Here is a 21,656-nt window from a genome sequence, read left to right as displayed (position 1 = left end):
TGAAGGATACCATTTCACTATGTCACTGTATACAGTGTGCCTGAGTCATACGTGGCTTCCAGCACATGCTGGAAGCCACGCCAGAAGAAGTGGCGCTGTGCGTCGGAAAAAGCAATGATGCGCGCCACCGCAGGCACGATCCCCATAATCTTTAATGGGGCTCGAACATACGCAGAATTTATGATACTCAGCTGAATTCCATTTCAGAGTTGTTCTCAGGTGTTGGATTCAAGCAATGAGTGGAATCAAAGGCAAAAGCCCCAAACCAAAAAAACTAGCAAACTGTCGCTTAAAGGTCTTACAACCAATAAAGGTCCTACAACCAACCAACTGCACGTCGGGCAGAAGTACGGTGCTCCTTTGGTGCAGTGTTTAGAAGACACACACCAAAAGGAGGACCAGAAAGTGCTGCCATGGCAGCAAAGGCACCCTTCTTCCGGCTCCAAAAGGAGTGGCATTTTGCTGCTTCTTTTGGGGCCGGAAAAATGCCAGATCAGGGCCCCGGTATGCGGTTGCTGCAGCTCTGATCCGGCACACAAAGGGGCAGCGTGAGGCTGCCTCTTTAGGTCTGTCTGTTTAGGCCCTCACTCCACTGCACACCATTCTCTGTGGGGTGCAGAAGAATAATCCACACACAATTAGTAATCCTTGTCACTGCCCAGAGAGAGGCAGGCATCATGTGTTTAGAAGAGCTTTTTGCTGAGTATTCCTTGCCCACTCCTCTCGCTTTCTTCTTCTCCCTTCCCTAGAATAGAGCAATTTTTTAAGCTCCCACTCTTTTTACTCTGTCTGGCTTGAGTCAAACTGTTATCTCTGTATCTTTCCCTCCATTTCTGTTCTCTTTTCTATGTTTTTAACAAAGTACAATTTACTTCTTGCCAGTGGTTGCTACCAGTTGAGTATAAGCACCCAGAAAGCAGTCCACATTTTCTATACACCACACTCTGCTGTTTGCACTGTGTTGTCATCTCCTTCACAAGAGCAGGCTATTTGGATCAGACCATCTAGTCTACCATTCTGTTTCCAACCATGACCTGCAAGAAGTTCCCACAAGCAAACAACAATTCTCTCAACACCTATTAGAAAGAAGTTACAATGCCCATGCTGCACCTAGAGCCACAATGTTGAAGCTGATGAGAAGTGCAGCCCAACAACTTCTGGAGAGGCACAGGTTCCCCAGCCCTATCATAAGAAAAGTAGAGAACAGCAATGTTCAGTGCTTCAACCATGCTCACAGGAATGTTGCAGGAAGCAATGTAAGATACATCATGACTGGAGAGTGCTCATCAAAAAACACCACCCAGAGCACTACCAGAGAGTTCAATAGGAGTAGCAATCTATACAAAACAATGTGAGGGTGCTCATCTTCACACAACAGTGCAGGCACGTTAACACTGTCAAATCTAAATATTATCATAGCGCAGGCATCTATTGAACAGGAATGTTCAATTGGTGTTTCTAAGAAAAGGCTAGAGGAGCTGTTGTCAAACATTAAACAGTGACTTCCAAGAAAGCTCTACAGACCATCATAAGTTCAGAAGCTTACCATAATCTCTACTAGTGCTCCATTCTGCCAACTCAAAGGTTTTGAATTTCAATAGCAACAGAATGGCCCTTCCCAATGTAATACTTTAATGAGGCACTAGAACAAGAACCCCACATCATTACCTTCCAATTAGTTCTTAAAACCTGCTCCTTCTCCCGACATTCTTGGAGAGTTCCTTTCCAGCAGGGAAAATCAGAAATTTGGCTATCAGGCATGTAACCTTCTTGTTGACATAGCCGGAACCAAAGGACTTTGTCTTCTGCAAGCACTTTCCAGGCCTTACTCACCTAAAAAGAGATAAATAAATATTAGATATGGGCATACTACCACTTACAGGAAAAGTGGGGAACTAGGATGGAAAGATTTCAGAAACTGAATAGTAAGGATAACACCAGAAATGGTAGAATTCAAAGACATAGCTGTGTTAATCTGGAAAATCAGTATGCAAAAGAATCTTGTAGCACCTCAAATGCATCTGAAGAAGAAGGCTCAAGTCTACGAAAGCTCTTCAGACATCATAGGTTCCAGCTTCTTTCTTTCAATTAGTCTCTAAAATGCTACAAGATCCCTTTGCATATCAGAAGTGGCAGTTCTCATATCAATTTATCGAGAATCATAACTCTGTCAGTTTTTCTTTCCCTGAAAGAAATGCCATTCTCCTCGTGGCTGTAACTGGTATACCAGTCTCAAATGTGTGTATTTGCAAACACATCTCAGGCACTTCAAGACTATTTCAGGGAGTTACCACCTGTATTGCCTAGCCAAGTTCCTTCCCTCCAAAGCCCAACCTAATATCGGGCAATCCCAGAAATTATCCTATTTAAATCCAGGAACGGCAACATCCATCATTATAATTTCCAATCCAGAATGACAACACTTCACATCACAGATCTAGACATCCTCCAAGTTTTTAATCTGTTTTTTAAGCAACACAACAGTCTGCCCATTCTTGTGCTAGCTAACTATATGCCAAGAGGTTTTCATATAAGACGATATTCAGAAATCTTATTTCTTCCACTTACACCGGGTTCTGTGGCATGTTTGGAACAAACCTGATTTTAAAAATAATTGATGTACTTAAAGCCACTGTGGGCAAAATATGAGGAGGGACTCAGCGGGGTTGTTTCAAGAAAGTGGAAAAAAAAATGTATTTAAGCAGGGAACTTTCAATCTCTGTTCGACATGCTTAGTCCATTCATGGCTATTTCTATGGGTTGTCATTTTGTTTTTTTAAGAGAACAGTGGCATAATACATGCTGTACAAGGCAACAAAAAAAACCTCCTCCAACTAAATTTTAGCTGAAGAAAGTTTTCACAGAAACCAAAGAGGGAAGTAAACACAGCAAATCTACAAATGGAGGATGGTGAGTTGGGCAAAGAGAAGGGAGGAGTGGGAGGAAAGGGAAAGAAAGCCAAGAATTGCCAATGTAATGAGGATTCACAGAATCATTACCAAATTTAAATTAAAATGATGCTTTAGAATTGTCTTCCTCAGCCTCAGACCCCCCCAGATGTGTCTTATCATCTTCACTCAATATGGTACTCCACACCGGCTGGGATGATGGGACTTGCAATACAACACATCTGGATAGTATGAAGTAGAAGAAGGCTGCTCTAGAAAGCAATTGCCTCTAAATAAAAGGCTTCCAAGATGGTCTTTCAACATTAATGAGATTTTTTTAATCCACTGTGAATTTAATCAGGTTACATCTAGCCCTGCCAGCCTATAAACCTGGCTTTTCCAAGGAGGGGCTTGGTAAGCTGAGACACCCCATTAATGCACCAGAAACTGGCACAGAAACTGGCTGAGTAAAAGCCTTGCCGACCGAGGCGCAGCTGCAAGAAACCTCTAATAAAAAAGCATCTCCAGCATTCCGCTTTACAACACCACTGTGAGTGGCTCCATTTAACATACACGCACACAAAACAGTATTTGGCTCCAGCTCAAATTTACTCTCTGTGCTTGCGGTAAAGGTACAGGTGAGTAACTGGATGCCAAAAGATTAAAGCGACCCTCTACTGGCTGCTCGGCCCTTCCTTCACAAAAGGGAGTTCTCACCCATGGCTTTATTGGTACTGTTGCCCAGTTGCTGAAAGCCTAAGCGAGCCATTCAATTGTATGTTCAGGAGGGAGATTGAGACCACGTGTTATTTTTCCAGATTGCTGCACAAAATTGACAGGTTAAGCCTGCTGGGGGAGAAAGAAAGGGGATTTATTTTGCCCTTCATTCCTTTCCTGTTATTTCTGAACCCTCACTGTTGCTCCTCATTTGAGGCATCGCTTCATCTTTGCTTTGTCACAAAGCAGATCCCATCCGCAGAGTCACACACACGCATCTTTTTCCCCAGAAAGATTCCATATTCGACCAATGCAAATTGTGACCCTCCAGATATTTTTGGACTGCAATTTCCATGATCTCTTCCCAAGAATTATGCCCGCTAGGTGTGACTGGAGTTGTCAACTAAAAAATCAAACATGTGGCGGGATGTAGTTGCCCACCCTGGCTTGCATCTCGATTGTGATCCATAACATCTATCTATTTTTAAATCATTCTTCTCTCCCCCCGCCCCCAAAAAATCATCTGTTCTGTTCTCTAAACTCACAATGCAATACCATGGAGACATCCCTCTAGGCCCAAAAGACTCAGAGCAACATTTAGTATTTTTCACAGGTTTCCAGGCTGATTCTATCAGAAGCAAAACACAGAGTTCAAGAGCGTACTTCTAAGTAAATACACATAAGGTTCCAGCCTTGGATGTACCAAATCCATAACTTGCTGGATAACCATCCAATCAGCCATTGATTTGCAGCTGATGCCTGCCTAGTCTGTTGATAGAACCTCCTATTCTATGAGTATTGTTAAAGACTTCAGCAAAATGAAAAATCAACAACTCTCATCATCTTTCAGATAGTATAGGTTCGTACTAGCAGCATCTCACAGGAAGTTAGAAATTTCAGCCGATGGTCATATTTCATATAACATGGCTTGGAATCATGGATCACTTAAAGTGGTTTCATCACCACAATAAAAACATACCTATTGTTTATGACAATTGAACTCCGTCCCTATCTCCTTCCTCCCCTCCTCTATCTGATCCTGGCTTATTATCCTAGCTTGTTAATTCCCATTAAACTAGTGTTCCCTGGTTCAAATGCAATGAAGACACCCAGTATAATACAGTGGGCCCTTAGTATTCACTGGGGTTTGGTTCCAGGACACACAGTGGATACCAAAATCCATGGATGCTCAAGTGCCATTATATACAATGGCATAGTAAAATGGTGTCCCTTACACAAAACGGCAAAATCAAGTGTCATTTTTGGATTTTGAAAAAAAAATGTTTTTCCAAGCTATGGATGGCTGAATCTGTGGATGCAGAATCCATGGATATAGAGAGCAAACAGTACAGGACACAAAGCAGGAAAAAACAAATGTTAAGGGAGGACCATTCAGCTCCGACACTCATTCCCAGCTCCATAAACCTCACCAAGTTTTTCAGTAAATACACTGTTTTGCTTGCTGAATTTCAGTTCATATCTGCAAGGTATTCTTTTTTCTCACTTCTTACCTCCTTTTTTTCTCTTTCTCTGACCACTAATCTTGGGCATTTTAACTGAAGCTATGTATTAATGCCTCTATATAACATTTCTAAAAACCATCAGTTAAAAAACCATATATGGGGACCTGCTTCTAAGCTAAGAAGCACTTTGGATCCCAGCCTATGAAGAATCCCAGGTGTATTTTAAATTGGCCTGTAGCAAATTTAGGCGTCAGAACCGGAGCATCAAGGGATGTTCTCCCACTAGTGTTCAGAGAATATATGATCACTTGGCAGAGATTGTTCTTTCCGTGAAAACTAAGGGATAACAAAATAGGGCAACGAGGAGAAAAGAGGAGAGCAGGAGCCAGCAGGCAGTCATGGTGAAGTCATACTTCACTTTTGTGCTGCAATCCCATGCTACCCAATTCCACAGTCAAGCTATTTTCCCGTCAGTCAGTTCCCAATTTGGTAGGAGGGCACAAAAAGAAATAGATTTTTCTCCCATGGCACTCACATCACTCATGATGCTTGTCCCACTAACCAGTGCAATTTCAACTCCCAAAGTGCTCTACTACCATTCAAATAAAAATTTTAAAAACACTTACAACAATAGCAGTGAAAAGACAATGGGACACTCCATTTAACAGAAGAGGCCTTCCATCATTCCAAAAAAAAATTCAAAAGCATCAAGAGCAAAATGAAAACCATTTTCATTTTTTTTATATAGTTTTGCTTTTTACTTGATCGCTTTAGAAGAGGACTAAAAGCTTTACCTATTCTTCTCTCCCAAAAAGCCTTCTAATGCCCTGGAACTATGCATGCCTCTCAGCTGCCTCCTTAAATATCGAGGGACTGCTTTAGAGAACGGTTTCAGAAGCACACATTTGCCACAAATCAGGAAGTAAGCATAATAAAACAGCCCCAAAAATTTTAAAAAGAAAACAGTCATGGCAGGCCACAAAGGCAGCCACAAACAATGCTACACAGTACCTGAAATTTTGGGTTCCAAAAACATTATTCTAGCCTGAAATTAACAATCTCAGCCAATGCAGACTGTGGCCATTCAAAGATATTCTGCTACCTTAAGTGGACTAGCAAATGCCACCCTCACCATCTCTGACCTGCACCCCATGGTGCACTGACCTCCTGCTTTCATACCATGTGTTGATGCACCTACATGTTCACTGGAGCTTTCTCACCCCACAGTACCTTGCTGTGAGGAAAAATCCTACTTTGTGATGCAGAGCCTTCATCCAAACAAGACATTAAGACATTCAGAAACTATTCTTGTCACCTCAGCAAAGCAGCAGCCCAGCAGTATATTTCAGCAGCCGCCAACTATAGCCACACACTGCCCCTACACCGAGCCCTTTCAATGGTTGGTGGAAGGACAGGGCAGTGGATGGCCTGGCATCAGTAGCAACTGGGTGGAGTGGCTACCTGCCACTCTTCTTGACCTTCTGCCAGAGTTAAGGGACTCTGTGAAGTTGAAGACTTTCTTGGTGCCATCCATAGTTTTTTGTGGGTTTTTCGGGTTATGTGGCCGTGTTCTAGAAGAATTTGTTACTGATGTTTTGCCTGCATCTGTGACTGGCATCTTCAGAGAATGGTGGCATGGAGGTGTGTGGGGTATATATACTGTGCGACTCTTGGTTGAGAGTGATTTACAGTGGGATCTTGTTATCACTGGGGTTTGGTTCCAGGATCCCCTGTGGATAACAAAATCCATGAATGCTCAAGTCCGATTAAATATAATAGCAGAGCAAAATAGTGTCCCTTATGCAAAATGGAAAATCAAGGTTTACTATTTGGAATTTATACTTTTTAAAATATTTTCAAGCCATGGATGCTTGAATCCGTGAATAAAAAGGTTGTGGATAGGGAGGGCCAACCATACATGTTAATCTGTGTGTTGGTCTGCTGGTGAATGGCAAGGCCTCAGGGTGGGATAATATGCAAGGAGGATTTGTGTTTGTGTCTATTAAATTAGTGATCCATTATCTACTTGTTTGCTTTGAAAGTAATTAAACAGACACAAATCCTCCTCACATATCCTCACTCTGAGGCCTTGCCTTTCACCAACAGACCAACACACTTATTAATTTGTAAATCATTTCCTCTTAACTAAGAGTCACACAGTATATACTATACCCCAACACGCCTCCATGCTATCATTCTCTGAAGATACCAGCCACAGCTGCTGGCAAAACATCAGGAATAAATTCTTCTAGAACACAGCCACATAGCCCAAAAAAACCCACAAAAACTAAGGGACTCTCACTGGCTCTTAGTACTGCCACCATGATTCACTACTTTGTATGAAAAGCAGTGCAACACTGAATAGACTTGGGGTCCTTTGACATTACCCAATTATAGCATCATGATTCCACAACTGCATCCTGGGATTTGTAATTTGGTCAGAGGCACTAAAAACACTTTGGCTGAGAATCCTAAATACTCCTCATTAATGTAAAGTCGAAGGCTTTCATGGCCGGCATCCATAGTCTTTTGTGGGTTTTTCGGGCTATGTGGCCATGTTCTAGCAGAGTTTCTTTCTGACATTTTGCCAGCATCTGGGGCTGGCATCTTCAGAGAATGCTTTGCCTGGAAAAATTGGGTGTATAAGAGGGGAAACAGCAAGGATTCTGCACAAGGCAAAACCACCTCCCAGCAACATAACCAAAAAGGAAAGAAAAGCCATCAAGGACTTCAATTCGGATCCAGAAATCATCATCCTCCCAGCGGACAAAGGCAATGCCACAGTAATCATGAATACAGAACAATACAAACAAAAAATCAAGGAACTCCTGGATCCCACAACATACAAAAAGCTGAAACAAGACCCAACCAGCAAAATCACCAGAAAAACAAACACCCTGATCAAAAACTCTTCAATTCAGCCAACTACAAGACAAAGTTTGTGCAAATCTGAGGCTCACCCACCAACACTCTATGGACTTCCCAAGGTCCACAAGGATTCCATTCCACTCCGACTCATAGTGAGTGCCATTGGATCCCCCACATATGACTTGGCCAAGTTTCTGGCCACACAATTACAAACCCATGTAGGGCAGCCCCCCCCCCCCCACTACATCAAGGACTCAGCTCACTTCATAGGAAAAATCAAGAACCTGGAACTAAAACCTGGAGACATTTTAATCAGCTTTGATGTGGTCTCCTTGCTCACCAAAGTCCCCATAATGGACACCATGACACTCATCCAACAGATCTTTCCGGAAGACATCACAGCCCTGTTCAAACATTGCCTCACCACAAACTATTTCCAGTGGGACAATGGATTCTACGAACAGAGAGATGGGAGTAGCAATGGGAAGCCCTCTAAGCCTGGCGATAGCAAACTTTTACATGGAACACTTTGAAAAGCAAGCCCTGGAAACAGCACCTAAAAAGCAGCGAAAAAACCCACAACTTGATTCCAATACGTGGATGACACTTTCACCATTTGGAGCCATGGAGAAGAAGACCTGGCTGTATTCCTGAACCATCTGAACAACATCCACCCCAACATCCAATTCACTACGGAAAAAGAAAAGGAAGGAACACTGCCATTTTTGGATGTCCTTGTCATCCGCAAACCGAACCTACGTTTGGGTCACACAGTGTACAGAAAACCCACACATACAGACCGATACCTGCACAAGAACTCCAACCATCTCCCAGGACAAAAAAGAAGCACAATTAAAACACTGGTAGACCGAGCAAAACGCATCTGCGAACCCCACTTCTTGGAAGATGAACTGAAGCACTTGGACCGGGCTGTACAGGCCAATGGTTATTCCAGCTCAGACATCAGAAGGGCTGCCAGGCCCAGGAAAGCCCAGAGAAGTGAAGACAAGCAACCACCCAAAGGGAAGGTATTTTTACCATACATCAAAGGAGTCACAGACAGAATAGGCAAAGTGGTGAGGAAGCACAACCTTCAAATGGTTTACAAACCGATGAAGAAAATCCAGCAAATGCTTTGCTCAGCCAAGGACCAGAGAGATCCTCTCACAGCCGCAGGAGTTTACCGCATACCATGCAGCTGCGGACAAGTCTACATAGGGACCCCCAAACGCAGTGTGCAAACCAGAATCAAGGAACACAAGAGACACTGCAGACTGGGCCAGCCAGAAAAATCAGTAGTAGCAGAACATGCCACAAACAATCCTGGCCATAAAATACTGTTTGAAAACACAGAAGTTCTGGACCATGCCAACCACTACCATGTCAGGATGCACAGGGAAGCCATTGAAATCCACAAATACCTGGACAATTTCAACAGAAAAGAGGAAACCCTTAAAGTGAACAAAATTTGGCTACCAGTCCTGAGCAAAATAAGGACTCAGCAAATGCAAAACCATTCAGAGTCAGGGGCTTTCCCAGCAGGTAATGATCACCAATTAACAGAGATTAATCCTCTTTTGCATTAACCTCCCAGCCTTAGGCCAGCCATCAACACAGAACAATACACATGCAAATCACTCCTGCATTTCCAGGCTCACACAGTATATATACACCCAGTTTTTCCAGGCAAAGCATTCTCTGAAGATGCCAGAACATCGCAGGACTCCACAAGATGTTGCCACTGTGGTTAAAGTGGAATCACACTCTTATAATTGTATGGCTGTCTCATGGAAATGCACATGAAGAAATACCTTTTGTGAACTCACTGCTTAAATCCTGGCTCCCCTCATGTTCAACGGCCTGAGCCCAAGGTAGTTCATAGACAGTTTGCTCCCACATTGGGGGGCACCCCAAAAAAATGGTGTTGTTGTGTGCCTTCAAGGCTTCTGACTTATGGTGATGCTAAGGTGAAACTAACATGGGCTTTTCTTGGAAATATTTGTTCAGAGGAGATCTGCCACTGCCTCCCCCTGAGGCTGAGAGCATGTGACTTGCCCAAGGCCACACAGTGGGTTTTATGGCCAAGCTAAGAATCGAACCCTGGTCTTCAAACTCACACTTCAACACTCAAACCACCCTAAAAATCAACCTACAGCTATTTAAATAAGTAAATTATTCTGTTGATTTCACAAATACACCGTTTGCTTCAGCATCATGGGAAGGTTTTTACCCTAAAAACAGCCTAAAGGTATTCCACTTTTTCACAAGGAATTGAATAGGAAAAAAACCTTAACATTTTGGGCAGATTAGTGCAATAAATGTGGGGGGGGGGGGATGGTATCATTTAAATGAGTAAATTACTCTGTTGATTTCACAAGGACACTAAACCATACAATGTCATGTGTGAAGAAATAAATAAATAAATAAATAAATCAAGTTGAATCTCCCTTCACTGGAAATCTGAAATCCTTCAAAATGCAAAACTGTCTACAGGGGGGACTGAGACAGTGGCACCTTTGCTTTCTGAAAGGTCAATGTACACAAACTTTGTTTCATGCACAAAATTATAAAAAACATGTATAAAACTACTTCAGGCAATGCGTGCAAGATATACACGAAACATACATGAATTTCGTGTTTAGACTTGGGTCCTCTCTCCAAGGTATTTCATTAGGGAGGCTCAACCTGTAACACATTTTATATTGCTAAATTAGGAAATATGTTTAAGTGTGGTAAGACATTAACCATTGCAAATATTATAGTTTCTCTCCCTGAGAAAAATGTTCTCTCTCCAGTTTCAACATTTCTGGAAACCTCACATCTATGCTCATTAGTTGATGTTCCAGCTGCTCTGTTTCGAAGAGTGCAACACTCTCACGCTTCGCCTCAGAACTTAGCAATTCTGTCACTATCGCAGAAGAGCGTCATCTCACACATGTTGACACCAAGTGGGAAGCAAAATCTGTTGATGCCACTGCAATTTACTTTCACCTCATTCACTCAAAAGCAGAAGGTAGCCAAAAAACCAGGTGAAAGCTTACCTGAGCACACCTGCCCAGCTCTGTCCGGCCCAGGAACTGAAATATTTTTAATGCTAGTTCATAAGGCAGCTGGATGTCAAAGAAGGGGACCTCATTGATTTCATTCTGAAAAGAAGCCAGGGAAGGGAGAAAGAGGTGTTAACAGCATGTTTTATTTGCAGCCCAACTGACAACGCCATCAAAGACACAGGAAATGCATAGAGATCTTGTCACACCTTTGAGACTAACCGAAGGAAAGAATTTGACAGCATGAGCTTTTGTACACCTTGGGGTTTAATTGCTTTGCATCATGTTCACACCTTCCCTTATTAATCTGAAGCATGATCATCCCAAGAAGTGTTCTTCCTAGATCACTCTCACCTTTCCATCTCTAGAAAACATCCAGGGGTAGCTGTGTTGGCTATATAGCAAATCCAACAACATCAAACATCCATCAAACAGTGATGCCCTTATTGCCTGAAGAAGAAGCCAGTGGAGCTTCGAAAGCTTGCAACATGCAATAAAAGCATCACTGTTTGGTGGATGCTACTGGATTTGCTATATGGCCAACACAGCTCCCCCCGTTTTCCAGAGATGGAAAGGTGAGAGTAACGCATGAAGAGCACTTCTTTGACCCTTTCACAAGGGTCACCTAAGACCCAGGGCTGGTGCCATGATCTATCATGATATATGTTATGCTATGCTATGCTATGTCATGATATACGCTATGTTGGGTTATGCTATGGTGTTTGTATTATGTCTTGTTACGTTTTGCCGTAACCTGCCTTGATCCGTAGGTGTAGTGCAGCGTTCTCAACCTGTGGGTCGCAGCATTCGGAAGGCTGAGGGCCACTGCCCTAGAGGTTGCGAGAGAGGGGTCCTCTCAGGCCCAAAGCCCCTGCTGATATGCTCCAGTTGGACTCCGCTCGAAGGGCCCTGGCTCAGGGCTCGGGAACTGAAGCAGATGTGGCTTCCTGAGGCGGGGCCACAACAAAACTACAACTCCCAGGGCTCCCTAGCACCGAGCCAGGGCTCAAACTGGCTGGTTTCTGCAGGGGGCTTGGGGCCTGAGTTCTCGGTGGGTTTTCCCACCTTCTCGGGAGTCCTGCGGCCTTTAGCCCAGCGAAGGCGGCTTCCTTCCTTACCAAGTCCTGGATGAGCTGCCCCAGGAGGTCCTCCTTCCCTCCTCCTCCTCCTCCGGCGGGAGCCTCGGCGGGGGGAGCCGGCTTCCTCTGGGGGGCCGGGCCGGCGAGGCTCCTCCGCGCTCCGAGCAGCTCGGCCTCGCCTTCGGGCTCCCACCGAGCCAGGGCCCCGCAGCCGCCCCAGCCTCGCACCGCCTCCTCCCGCGCTCCGCCTTTCGCCTCCCGCGGCCGTTTCCGGCCCCTCCGCCTCGGCCTTCCCTGCTCGGCCAACTCGGCCCGCCAGCGCCGGCGGAAAAGCTCCAGCTCCGCCGCTCCGTCGCCCATGGCCCAGCCCAGGCAGCGCCGACGGAGGAGAGAGGGAAGCAACGGCTCCAAGCGCCCACTTCCGGTCCCGCGGTCCGTTCGTAATGGCGGTCCGAGCGGAACCGGAAGCTGCCGCTCGAGAGTTCCGCCCAGTGGCGTCCTTAGGCCTGGTGTCACCCACAAATACGCCCCCATTGGCCTCCTCCTCCTCCTCCTCCTCCTCCTCTGCAGGCCTTTGGGGCTGAAGGGCGGGCTAGCAATACTCTCAATCAATCCTCCAGGGAAGGCTTCCTTTGGCTCCCTCCGCCATCCCAGGCTCCCCACTGGGCGCCATGGTTTCCAGGCCCTTCGCCATTTTAGTCGCCCTCCTTTGTTGGTCCCACTTCAGTTTCTCCACATCCATTTTGAATTGTGAGAAACTGGAGCCATGTCTTCAAAGGAGGGCGGCCAAAATGGCAAAGGGTCTCGAAACCATGTAGCCCTATGAGGAACGGCTTACAGAGCTGGATATGTTTAGTGTGGAGAAGAGACGCTTAAGGCCTTGTACAATGTACCGTATTGTCCATTGGTCAAGTTTCTTTTTCACGGTTATGTTTTTAACTCATTTTAATTTTATCGACAGCATAATTAGGTTTTTCATTTTCTTATGAGGTACATTTTCAGGTGTGCTTGTTTTGACTGTTGGAAGTCACTTTGAGTCCCAAACTGGGCAAAAGGCAGGATATAAGACAACAACAGTAGCTGGGAACCCTGGTATCAGACTAGAACTATTGCCTGTGACACCAGTACGCTTCGAAATGTATGCATGGTACTTAAAGTATCATAGGAACCAACCCCACTTCTCCCAGCAGCAAGAACTGACTTCTGGGGCAGGTATAATATACATACATAGGGCAGAATCCCACTGGTGTCTTATCCATGCCTAAGTTCCTCAACAGGCATGGTTGGACATTTTTGTCCAATGCGTATCAGGTGCATTCAGTTCAAGGTTGTGGAAGCTGTTGCACCAGAAGATGTGGATGGGCACTTGGTTGCCATACCCTAATGAGGCAGGGTTGCATAACTGTGGTTAAACTCTGCGAGCATAAAATTGCACTCCATCTCCTTGATGTCAGATCTCGGCCATTGCTGTTGTGTCCCTTCAAATAATTTCTTATGGCAACCTTAAAGCGACCCTATCATGGGGTTTCCATGGCAAGATTTGTTCAGAGGGGGTTTGCCTTTGCCATCCTTGAGACTGAGATCAGGGTCACTCAGTGGGTTTCCATGACCGAGTGGGGATTTGATCCCTGGTCTCCAGAATCATAGGCCTCATACAGACAGGGCAAAATAAAACTGCTTTGGGTCACTTTGAAGGTATGCTGTTTAAATTACATACACATCTTAAGAGGCCAGAAGCTGTGCCAAAGCTGCGCTCCAGTTCTTAGGACTGGACCATGGCTTTGGCACAGCTTCCAGACTCTTAGGACACATGCATCATTTAAACAGCATACCTCCAAAGCGACCCAAAGCAGCTTTATTTTGGCCAGTCTGTATGGGGCCATAGTCTAATGCTCAAACCACTACACTATGTTGGTTACACTCCATCTGCTTGATGTCAGATCTCAGCAATACTTGCCCATTTGGTTCACAGCGGTGGCAAAGTTTGACGTTCGGGCGCTCATCATAGCAGTCCACACGGCCATGTCCCCAAGGAAATTGACCATAATCTGCCCAAGAGACAAATACAGAGAGATTGCTTTTAGATTATTTATATTCAAAGAAGTTAAAATGAAAAACACAGACATCCTCAACAAAGAAACTACACAAGTCCCTCACAGTTAAATTTATGTGATCCTAACTATAGCACCCAGTGTTGCATGAAGAGTCATTAGCCATCATTAATGAGCATTCAGCTTCAGCTGCTCTGGGAGACGAGTGCCTTGCTCTTTGGGTGTTCAAGTGTACCTCAAGTGTACATCAGCCGCCTTTGAGAGAGCAGGCCTCTTCAAGTCAGCCATCAAACACTACTCTGGCTAATGAAAAGATAATTAGGAGTTAGCTTATACCTGTATATGTTAAAGAAGAAGGAGGCATGGAATGGGAAAGATGTAGATAAGATCCTAAAATGTAAAGATATACAGCTCAGCACTAAAGTTAGAATCATCCAAGCCATTTATTCTGCATCCCCATGTATGGATGTGGCAGCAGGACATGGATAAAAAGAAAATCAATTTATTTGATGATCTGGTGCTGAAAGTGAGTATTGGAGATCTTGTCTCATTCTTTCATAGCTGCCCAGACCATTCCTAGTCGTCTTCTGGCTTCTTGGCTGCAATATATATATATTGATATTGTTGAGATACTCGGCCTTAGCATATGAGCTATCCTAATGTTCTTTTAAAGATGCCGAGTGGAGTGTTTGATGGCTGACTTTAAAAGGACTGCTCGCTCAAGGGCCACTGATGCACGGTTTGAGGTGCATTTTGAACACCCAAAGAGCTAGGCAGCGTATCGATTACAGGGCCATAACCAAGCTTTTTGAAATGTACTTTTAAACACTTGACTCGTAAAAACCTTTCAAGTGATGTGGCACACATTATGTTTTTGTTAAAGAAACAAATAATTGGGGTGCTCTTCCAACTGCACTTTGCACTGAGATTGCTGTTGACAAGCGACATGATGGGCCTCGCTTCCCCTCACGCTTGACCTTTGCCAAAAAAAGGGGGGGAATAAAAGTGCTGTCGGAAGAGAAAAATCAACATTTCTGCAGTCCTGTGCGGCTGGTATGGATCGTTTCTTTGCGGCATCATAAAAGTTTACTGGCAGATTGTGCCAAAATTCATACGGAAGGTCTGCCACAATAATTCCACCCCTGCATGCCCTCTAAATTCATTTGATTTTTGGAAAGTTATCCTTTTTTAGCATTCTGGCAAAATGGAATGAATAAACTCTTCTAGAACACGAACCCAAACCCACCAAAACATGATGGATGCCGGCCATGAAAGCCTTCAACTTCGCCAAATGGCAAATTATCCCACCACATGTATTCATAACCCAGAGCACATGTGCCATCCTGGCAGAACCATCCATGTAAGATACTTCACTTAGGTAGAAAAGATGAAATGCGTAGCTGTAGGATGGGGGACACCTGGCTTGACAAGATTATGTGGGAAAGGGATCTAGGAATGAACAATGTGATGCAACAGCTAACAAGGCCAATGCAATTCTAGGCTGCATCACTAGAAGTATAGTGTCTAGATCAAGGGAAGTTATTACTACTCTATTCTGCTCTGGTCAGACCTCACCTGGAATATTGTGTCCAGTTGTGGGCACCACAATTCAAAAAGGACATGGAGAAACTGGAGCATGTCCAAAGGAGAGTGACTAAAATGGTGAAGGGTCTGGGAACCATGTCCTATGAGGAACGACTTAGGGAGTTGGGGATGTTTAGCCTGGAGAAGAGAAGGTTAAGAGGTGATATGATAGCCCTGTTTAAATACTTGAAAGGATGCCACATTGAGGAGGGAACAAGCTTGTTTTTTGCTGCTCCAGAGAACAGGACCAGGAACAATGGATGCAAGCTCCAGGAAAAGAGATTCCAGCTCAACATTAGGAGGAACTTCCTGACAGTAAGGGCTGTTCGACAGTGGAACACACTCCTTTCTCAGAGTGTAGTGGAGTTTCCCTCCTTGGAGGTCTTTAAGCAGAGTCTGGATGGGGTGCTTTGGTTATGAGTTCCTGCCTGGCAGAAGGAAGTTGGACTGGACAGCCCTTCTTGGGGGGGACTCCTCCAACGCCAAGAAAGCAGGGAAGGAGGCAGGAGGCGGAGCCAGGGCGCGGGAGGGCGGGGCCAAGGGGCGGCGGCGGCGCGGCAAGGGTTAAGTCTGGCCCCGCCCCCTGCTGGTCGGGGAGGATGAGCTCAGCGGTCACGTGGGCGCCGAGCGCGGCATGCTTCGCGCCAGAGGGCTGAGGAGGAGGCGAGAGCAGAAAAGGCGACGCTCGGGCCGAGGGCGGGAAGGAAAGCGCCGGAGCAGCTGCAGCGGAGGCGGGGGGCCTGCCTTGGCCATGGGGCCCTTCGCCTTGAGCCCCGGGGCCCCGGCAGCCTGCGGGGAGCAGAGCCAGGCCCGCGGCGGCGGAGGCGGCTCCTCGGGGGCGGCAGTGACGGCGGCGCGGCTGAAGGCCATCGGGGATGCGCTCCAGGGGCGGACGGAGGGCCAGGGGAGGCCGGGGCTCTCGGTGGTCCCCGGGGCCCCGGCCTTGGCCTGGCTGAGCCTGGCTGCCTTGGCCGCCTTGGCCTGGCTCAGCCGCCGCGGGAGCCGGTAAGGCCGACCAACGCCACGGCCGTCGAGCCAGGCAGGTGAGCGGGAGAAGCATGGCGTCCGCACTGGAGACACAACCCGCTTTGATCCCGCTTCAACTCGTTTCTGGCTCCAGGCTCTGGAATTGTGGGAGTTGGAGTTGGTTGTGGGGCCCCGAGCGGAGCAGAGCTCCGCTCGGGGCCCCACAACAAACTCCAACTCCCACAATTCCAGAGCCTAGAGCCACATAGAGTTAAAGCGGGGCCAAATCGAGATATTTCTCCAGTGTGGATGCAGCCTCAGTTTGCTTGTTGCTTGCCTGATTAAGCGGGCTCCCCCGCTTGAGCTGCCCTGGCTCAGCGCTAGGGAATCCTGGGAGTTGTAGTTTATTGGGGCCCCAGAGCTCTCTCTCTCTCTCAAGGGCTCACTAACATTACAGTTCCCAGAATTCCCCAGCACTGAGCCAAGGCACTTCAAGGTCCCTGCAGAAGTCATCCCACTTTGAGAGCCTTCGAGCTGCCCTGGCTTACTGCTAGGGAATGCTGGGAGTTGGAGTTTGTGGGGGGCACCGCAGGCCACAGAGAAGGCTCAGTGTCTGGCAAAACTACAGCTCCCAGCATTCCCTCGCAGTTCAAGCGGCCTCAAAGTGGAGCCTGCTGCATGTTGAGAAAGGTGTGCTTTTCTGACTTGTTTTGCATTTTTGGGGGGAGCCCCATTTCACCCCAAACCTCCATCTTTCCTTTTCTCCTTCCATCTAAGGCCATCCCTTAATTCTCCCCATTTCTTTGAGGCCCAGGGAGATTTTGCCCCGGGTTTTGAGCTTCGACAGCTGCGTCCGCACTAGAGACATAATCCAGCTTGACGCCACTTTAACGGCCATAATGTCTTCCATTTCATGCAAGATCTTACATTTCTATGAGTGTGTTGAGCTTTTCTTTGGTCACTGCAAATGCTTTCCATTTTGCAGCGCCTGGTCCTCCTTTGCAGTGAGGACACCTGGTCACCTTGAGTTCTGGGATTTGTAGTTTGCGGTCCACCAAAACATGCTGCAGGAACAATCCAGTTTGAGACCGCTTGAACTGCCCTGGCTGAGTGCTAAGGAGTCCTGGGAATTATAGTTCCTAGTGGCCCCAGAGCTCTCTGGCAGAGAAGGCGCACAGTCTCACTGAACTAGAATTCCCTAGCAATTGAGCCAGGGCAGTGAAAGTTGTCTCAAACCGGTGTGTTTTGGACCAGCGTCTCCCAAAACTAGACTTCCGAGAATCCCATTGCACGGACAGTTAAAGTGGTGTCAAACTGGATTATTTTTCCAGTGCGGACGCAGCCAACGTTAAAGCCATCACTGAATCCTAGAGCCACGTTGCCGCTGGAATATTTGACCTAAGTGAGCCGCTTTGGCTGAAAAAAGAAACACATTTCAATTGGAGTGGCCCCTTTTTCTTGGCAAGGTCCCAGCTTAATTCATAACTTAATTGATATTAATTTGTTCATTGTTATCGCTGAGCGCCTCGGCTGTCCATTTACTTAGGCAGCTTTAAGTCAAGACACTCTCGTCTTCCTCCCCTCCCGTTTGTAATATTGAAGGGAACAGTGCGCGTTCATTGCTTATGGATTTCACCGCTCCAAAATGCGATGGTTGTTTGGTTTCAGTGGCTTCAAAAGGTGATGGGACAAATCTGCAGAGGAAAGTCTCAATCTGGGGCTGCTAGCCAGAGTAGCTAAGCGGAACATTTGTGCTTATTGTGGGTAACTCTCTTGAGTATGAGTTTGCTGGGGAGCAACAGTGGAGAAGGGGGATGGCTCTCATGTTGTGCTTGCAGAATGTCTAAAGGTATTTCTCATTTGGGAAGCGAGTATCCAAAACACACTGCAGAAATAATCCAGTTTGAGACCACTTTAACTGCCCAGGTTCAGCGCTAGGGGATCCTGGGAATTGTACTTTATTGTGGCACCAGAGCTCCCTGACAGAGAAGGCTTAATGTCTCACAAAACTACAGTTTCCAGAATTCCCTAGCATTGAGCCAGGGCAGTTAAGGCGGTCTCAAACTGGATTATTTCTGCAGTGTGTTTTGGACCATGGTGTCAAGCTGAGACACATCTGTGGTGTGATCCAGCAAGGCTCTTCTTCTGGGCAGCATGGGAACATCGACATAGCTTAATGTGCTTGTGGGAGCCAGTGTGGTGAAGCGGCTTGAGCGTTGGGACTGTGATTCTGGAGAGCCGGGTTCAAATCCCAGCTTGGCCATGGAAACCCACTGGGTGACCTTGGCCAAATCAACACTCGGCCTCAGAGGAGGGCAAAGGCAAACCCGCTCTGAAGAAGGTTGCCAAGAAAACCTCGTGATAGGGTTGCCTTATGGTCACCACAAGTCGAAAACAACTTGAAGGCACACAACAACAACTTCTGATCTCCCAGCTTTCTGTCTTAAAGATAATAGGTGGCATCTTTAAGCCAGAAGGTGCCAGTGGCAACTACTGAGGGAGTACCTAGGAACTTCCAAAAGAGAAAGAGGAGCTTTTCAGTAGCTGGCATTGCAGCAACCTCTTGCCCTAAGCCAGAAATGGGTTCCAGCTCTCCTGTCTGGCAACAGCTGCCCCATTTAGAGTGCAAATTCCCTTTTGGCGCGGTGGGCAGAGTAGGAGGGCGCCTGGGGGGAGGCGGATGTGGGACCCAGGCTCTGCCCAGCAGGTGTGTCTCTTGGCATCCAGCTTTGCTGCAGTGTGAACAAGATGCAGGGATGCTGAAGGGATGGTGAGAAAGAAATCAGAACCCCACTGTGAGAAATTTGGGAGGGGAGCACTCAGAGCTTAGTTGGAGGGCACACACTATGCCTATAGGACCACTCCGTTTCAAACTGGTGTCTCCAGTTCAGTCTGGCCTGGTCATAATGTTAGACTGATGATCCTGGATCAGACATTCACTGAGCCAGAAAACTCACCAGATGGTCCCAGGCGAGTCATTCTGCTCACTGAAGGAAAGGTGAACTCAGTTCCTGAATTTATTGGGGTGAGGGTTTCGCCCCCAAATTACCAAGATTGCCTCGCTTTAAAAGAGCAGAAACCCATAGTGTTTGAAGATGTTTCAGTTTTTCTCCAAACCAGTGCCCTTCAAATGTGTTGTACTACACACCTTATCGTCCCCAACCAGCATGACAGGAGGGGAGTTGTAGTCCAAGATGTCTAGAAGGACCAAGCTAGGGGGAAAAGAGCTGAAAGAGAAGTAGTGTGCAAGGTCCATGACTAAATCTGCCTGTGTTTTTGCCTCCACTTTAAAAGTAACTGTGGGTTAAGGGAGGCTGCTTTGATTTTTTGTCAGAGCCCTATCCCTGAGTTTCAGCACTGTGGATAATTCTTTTTAAAGCCTAGGATAAACCCCAGAGTGGTTTTACAACAGCCCTGACAGGGAGGTCTTCGGCTGTCCCTTGCTTAGCAACTTGGTATACAAGAAGTCCCAGCTCTGGCATCATGTCTGAATGATCTGTTTTACTCAACAGGCTTGGGAGAAAAGCCCCTGCCTGAGATCTTGGAGCAGCAGGCATTCCTTTGAACAGACATGCCTAAGCTAACTTGAACCTCAGTCTAGCTTTGTGTCCTTTGTATGACTTCTAATTCACTTAAGAGAGACAGCCTGGCATAGTGGTTTGAGTGCTGGACTAAGACGGTGAGAGACTAAGGTTCAAATCTGCATTTGGCCATGGAAACCCACTGGGTGTCCTTGGGCAAGTCGCACTCTCAGCCTCAGAGGAAGGCAATGGTGGGTGAACCTCTGAACAAATCTCCCCAAGAAAACCCTGTGATAGGCTTGCCATAAGTCAGAAATGACTTAAAGACACACGACAACAACAAAATTCACTCACGGCCGAGTGCTAAAGCTTACATTGATTTTGGTGGGAACTCAGCTTGCACATCCCTTATTGGATCACTTTTCTCCCCAGAATGGTTTGCTTGGATGGCTGTTCTGTAACTTTTCCAACTTGGTCCCTCTTGGCTGTTTGAATCCAAACAGCTTTTCACTCCCCTTTCGGTCTGGGTGCGTTGTGCATAGCTGAGAACATAAAAATGTTTCTTGGGGAAAGACGCTGAGCTTTCCTCACAGGATACCCATGCATTTATTGTCCCAAGGGAACCAGGCTGGGCTGGCATAGAACTGGTATCTTCTGAGGTGGTAGCAAGGTCTTGTCTGCTGGAGTGACACCTCTGTTAATTTGTGGCGCCTTTAAATCAAGGGTGAACAACTCTTTTGGATCCAAGGGCCACCTCAGGAGTCAACTGGGAGGAGGGACACACATAGCTGCACACACAAATAAACAGACACTGTTATGTTTCTTCCTCCATGCACCAATTTCCCAACCAACATCCAGTACAGACATACCTCAGTTAACAAAAGCTCTCACAGAGAAGTTCTTTCTTACAAAGCCTTTTTATACCCAGCCCACCATTTCCTCTTTATCCACTGTTTGAGTTGGGTAGTGTGCCCTCAAGTCATTTCTGACTTATGGGGACCCTAAGGCGAACCTATCCCTATTTCCATGTGATTTCTGCCTCTGTAATAATGTACTCAGTAATAATTTACTGATCTCATGGTTCACAGTGTTTCTTCTTTGTTTTCTTCTTTGTCACAGAGGAAGTTAACTATAAAATTGAGGGATTGAAATTTTTTTTCTGGGGTTAATCCCCTACACCTCTTGGTTAACTTTTGTTTCTGGGATTTCTTGTCCTCCCCACTTTGGGAGAGTTCTATGGATGGAACTTATTCCCCATCATGTTTTGAAACAAAACCTTGCAAAGTTCTTCTGGGTGGATTTTCAAGACTGGGAGACAGATGCAATTAAACTGTGTGACAAGATAATTAACTAGACAAGCCACACAACATGAATCCCACCCACTCCACCTCGCCATCTGTCTTAATCTCTAACAGTGCTTCCCTCTCGGCTGCGTGGCATCCATGCCATCCATCTCTTTCCCATCTGATTTT

General features: G+C 46.2%; 1 protein-coding gene across 1 annotated transcript in view; it reads right to left on the bottom strand.

Moving 5' to 3' along the window:
* FBXW8 (F-box and WD repeat domain containing 8) overlaps nucleotides 1–12,437 on the bottom strand; it is a 57,456-nt gene extending 45,019 nt beyond the window's left edge. Inside the window, exons 1-3 of the mRNA XM_089499657.1 lie at nucleotides 12,102–12,437; nucleotides 10,978–11,082; nucleotides 1,669–1,833 (exon numbers count right to left, since the gene is read on the bottom strand). Of these exons, the coding sequence (XP_089355783.1) occupies nucleotides 1,669–1,833; nucleotides 10,978–11,082; nucleotides 12,102–12,422 (591 nt within the window). The 5' untranslated portion in view covers nucleotides 12,423–12,437. The remainder of the gene's footprint in view (nucleotides 1–1,668; nucleotides 1,834–10,977; nucleotides 11,083–12,101) is intronic.
* Between the last annotated feature and the right edge of the window lie 9,219 nt (nucleotides 12,438–21,656).

This window comes from Sceloporus occidentalis, unplaced genomic scaffold (assembly GCF_023333645.1).
Source record: "Sceloporus occidentalis isolate IW3139 unplaced genomic scaffold, rSceOcc1.0.p SCAF_138, whole genome shotgun sequence".
In the NCBI taxonomy this organism is placed as follows: Eukaryota; Metazoa; Chordata; class Lepidosauria; order Squamata; family Phrynosomatidae; genus Sceloporus; species Sceloporus occidentalis.
The sequence above is the reverse complement of the archived record's forward strand: the minus strand, read 5'-3'. Positions and strand labels throughout refer to the sequence as shown.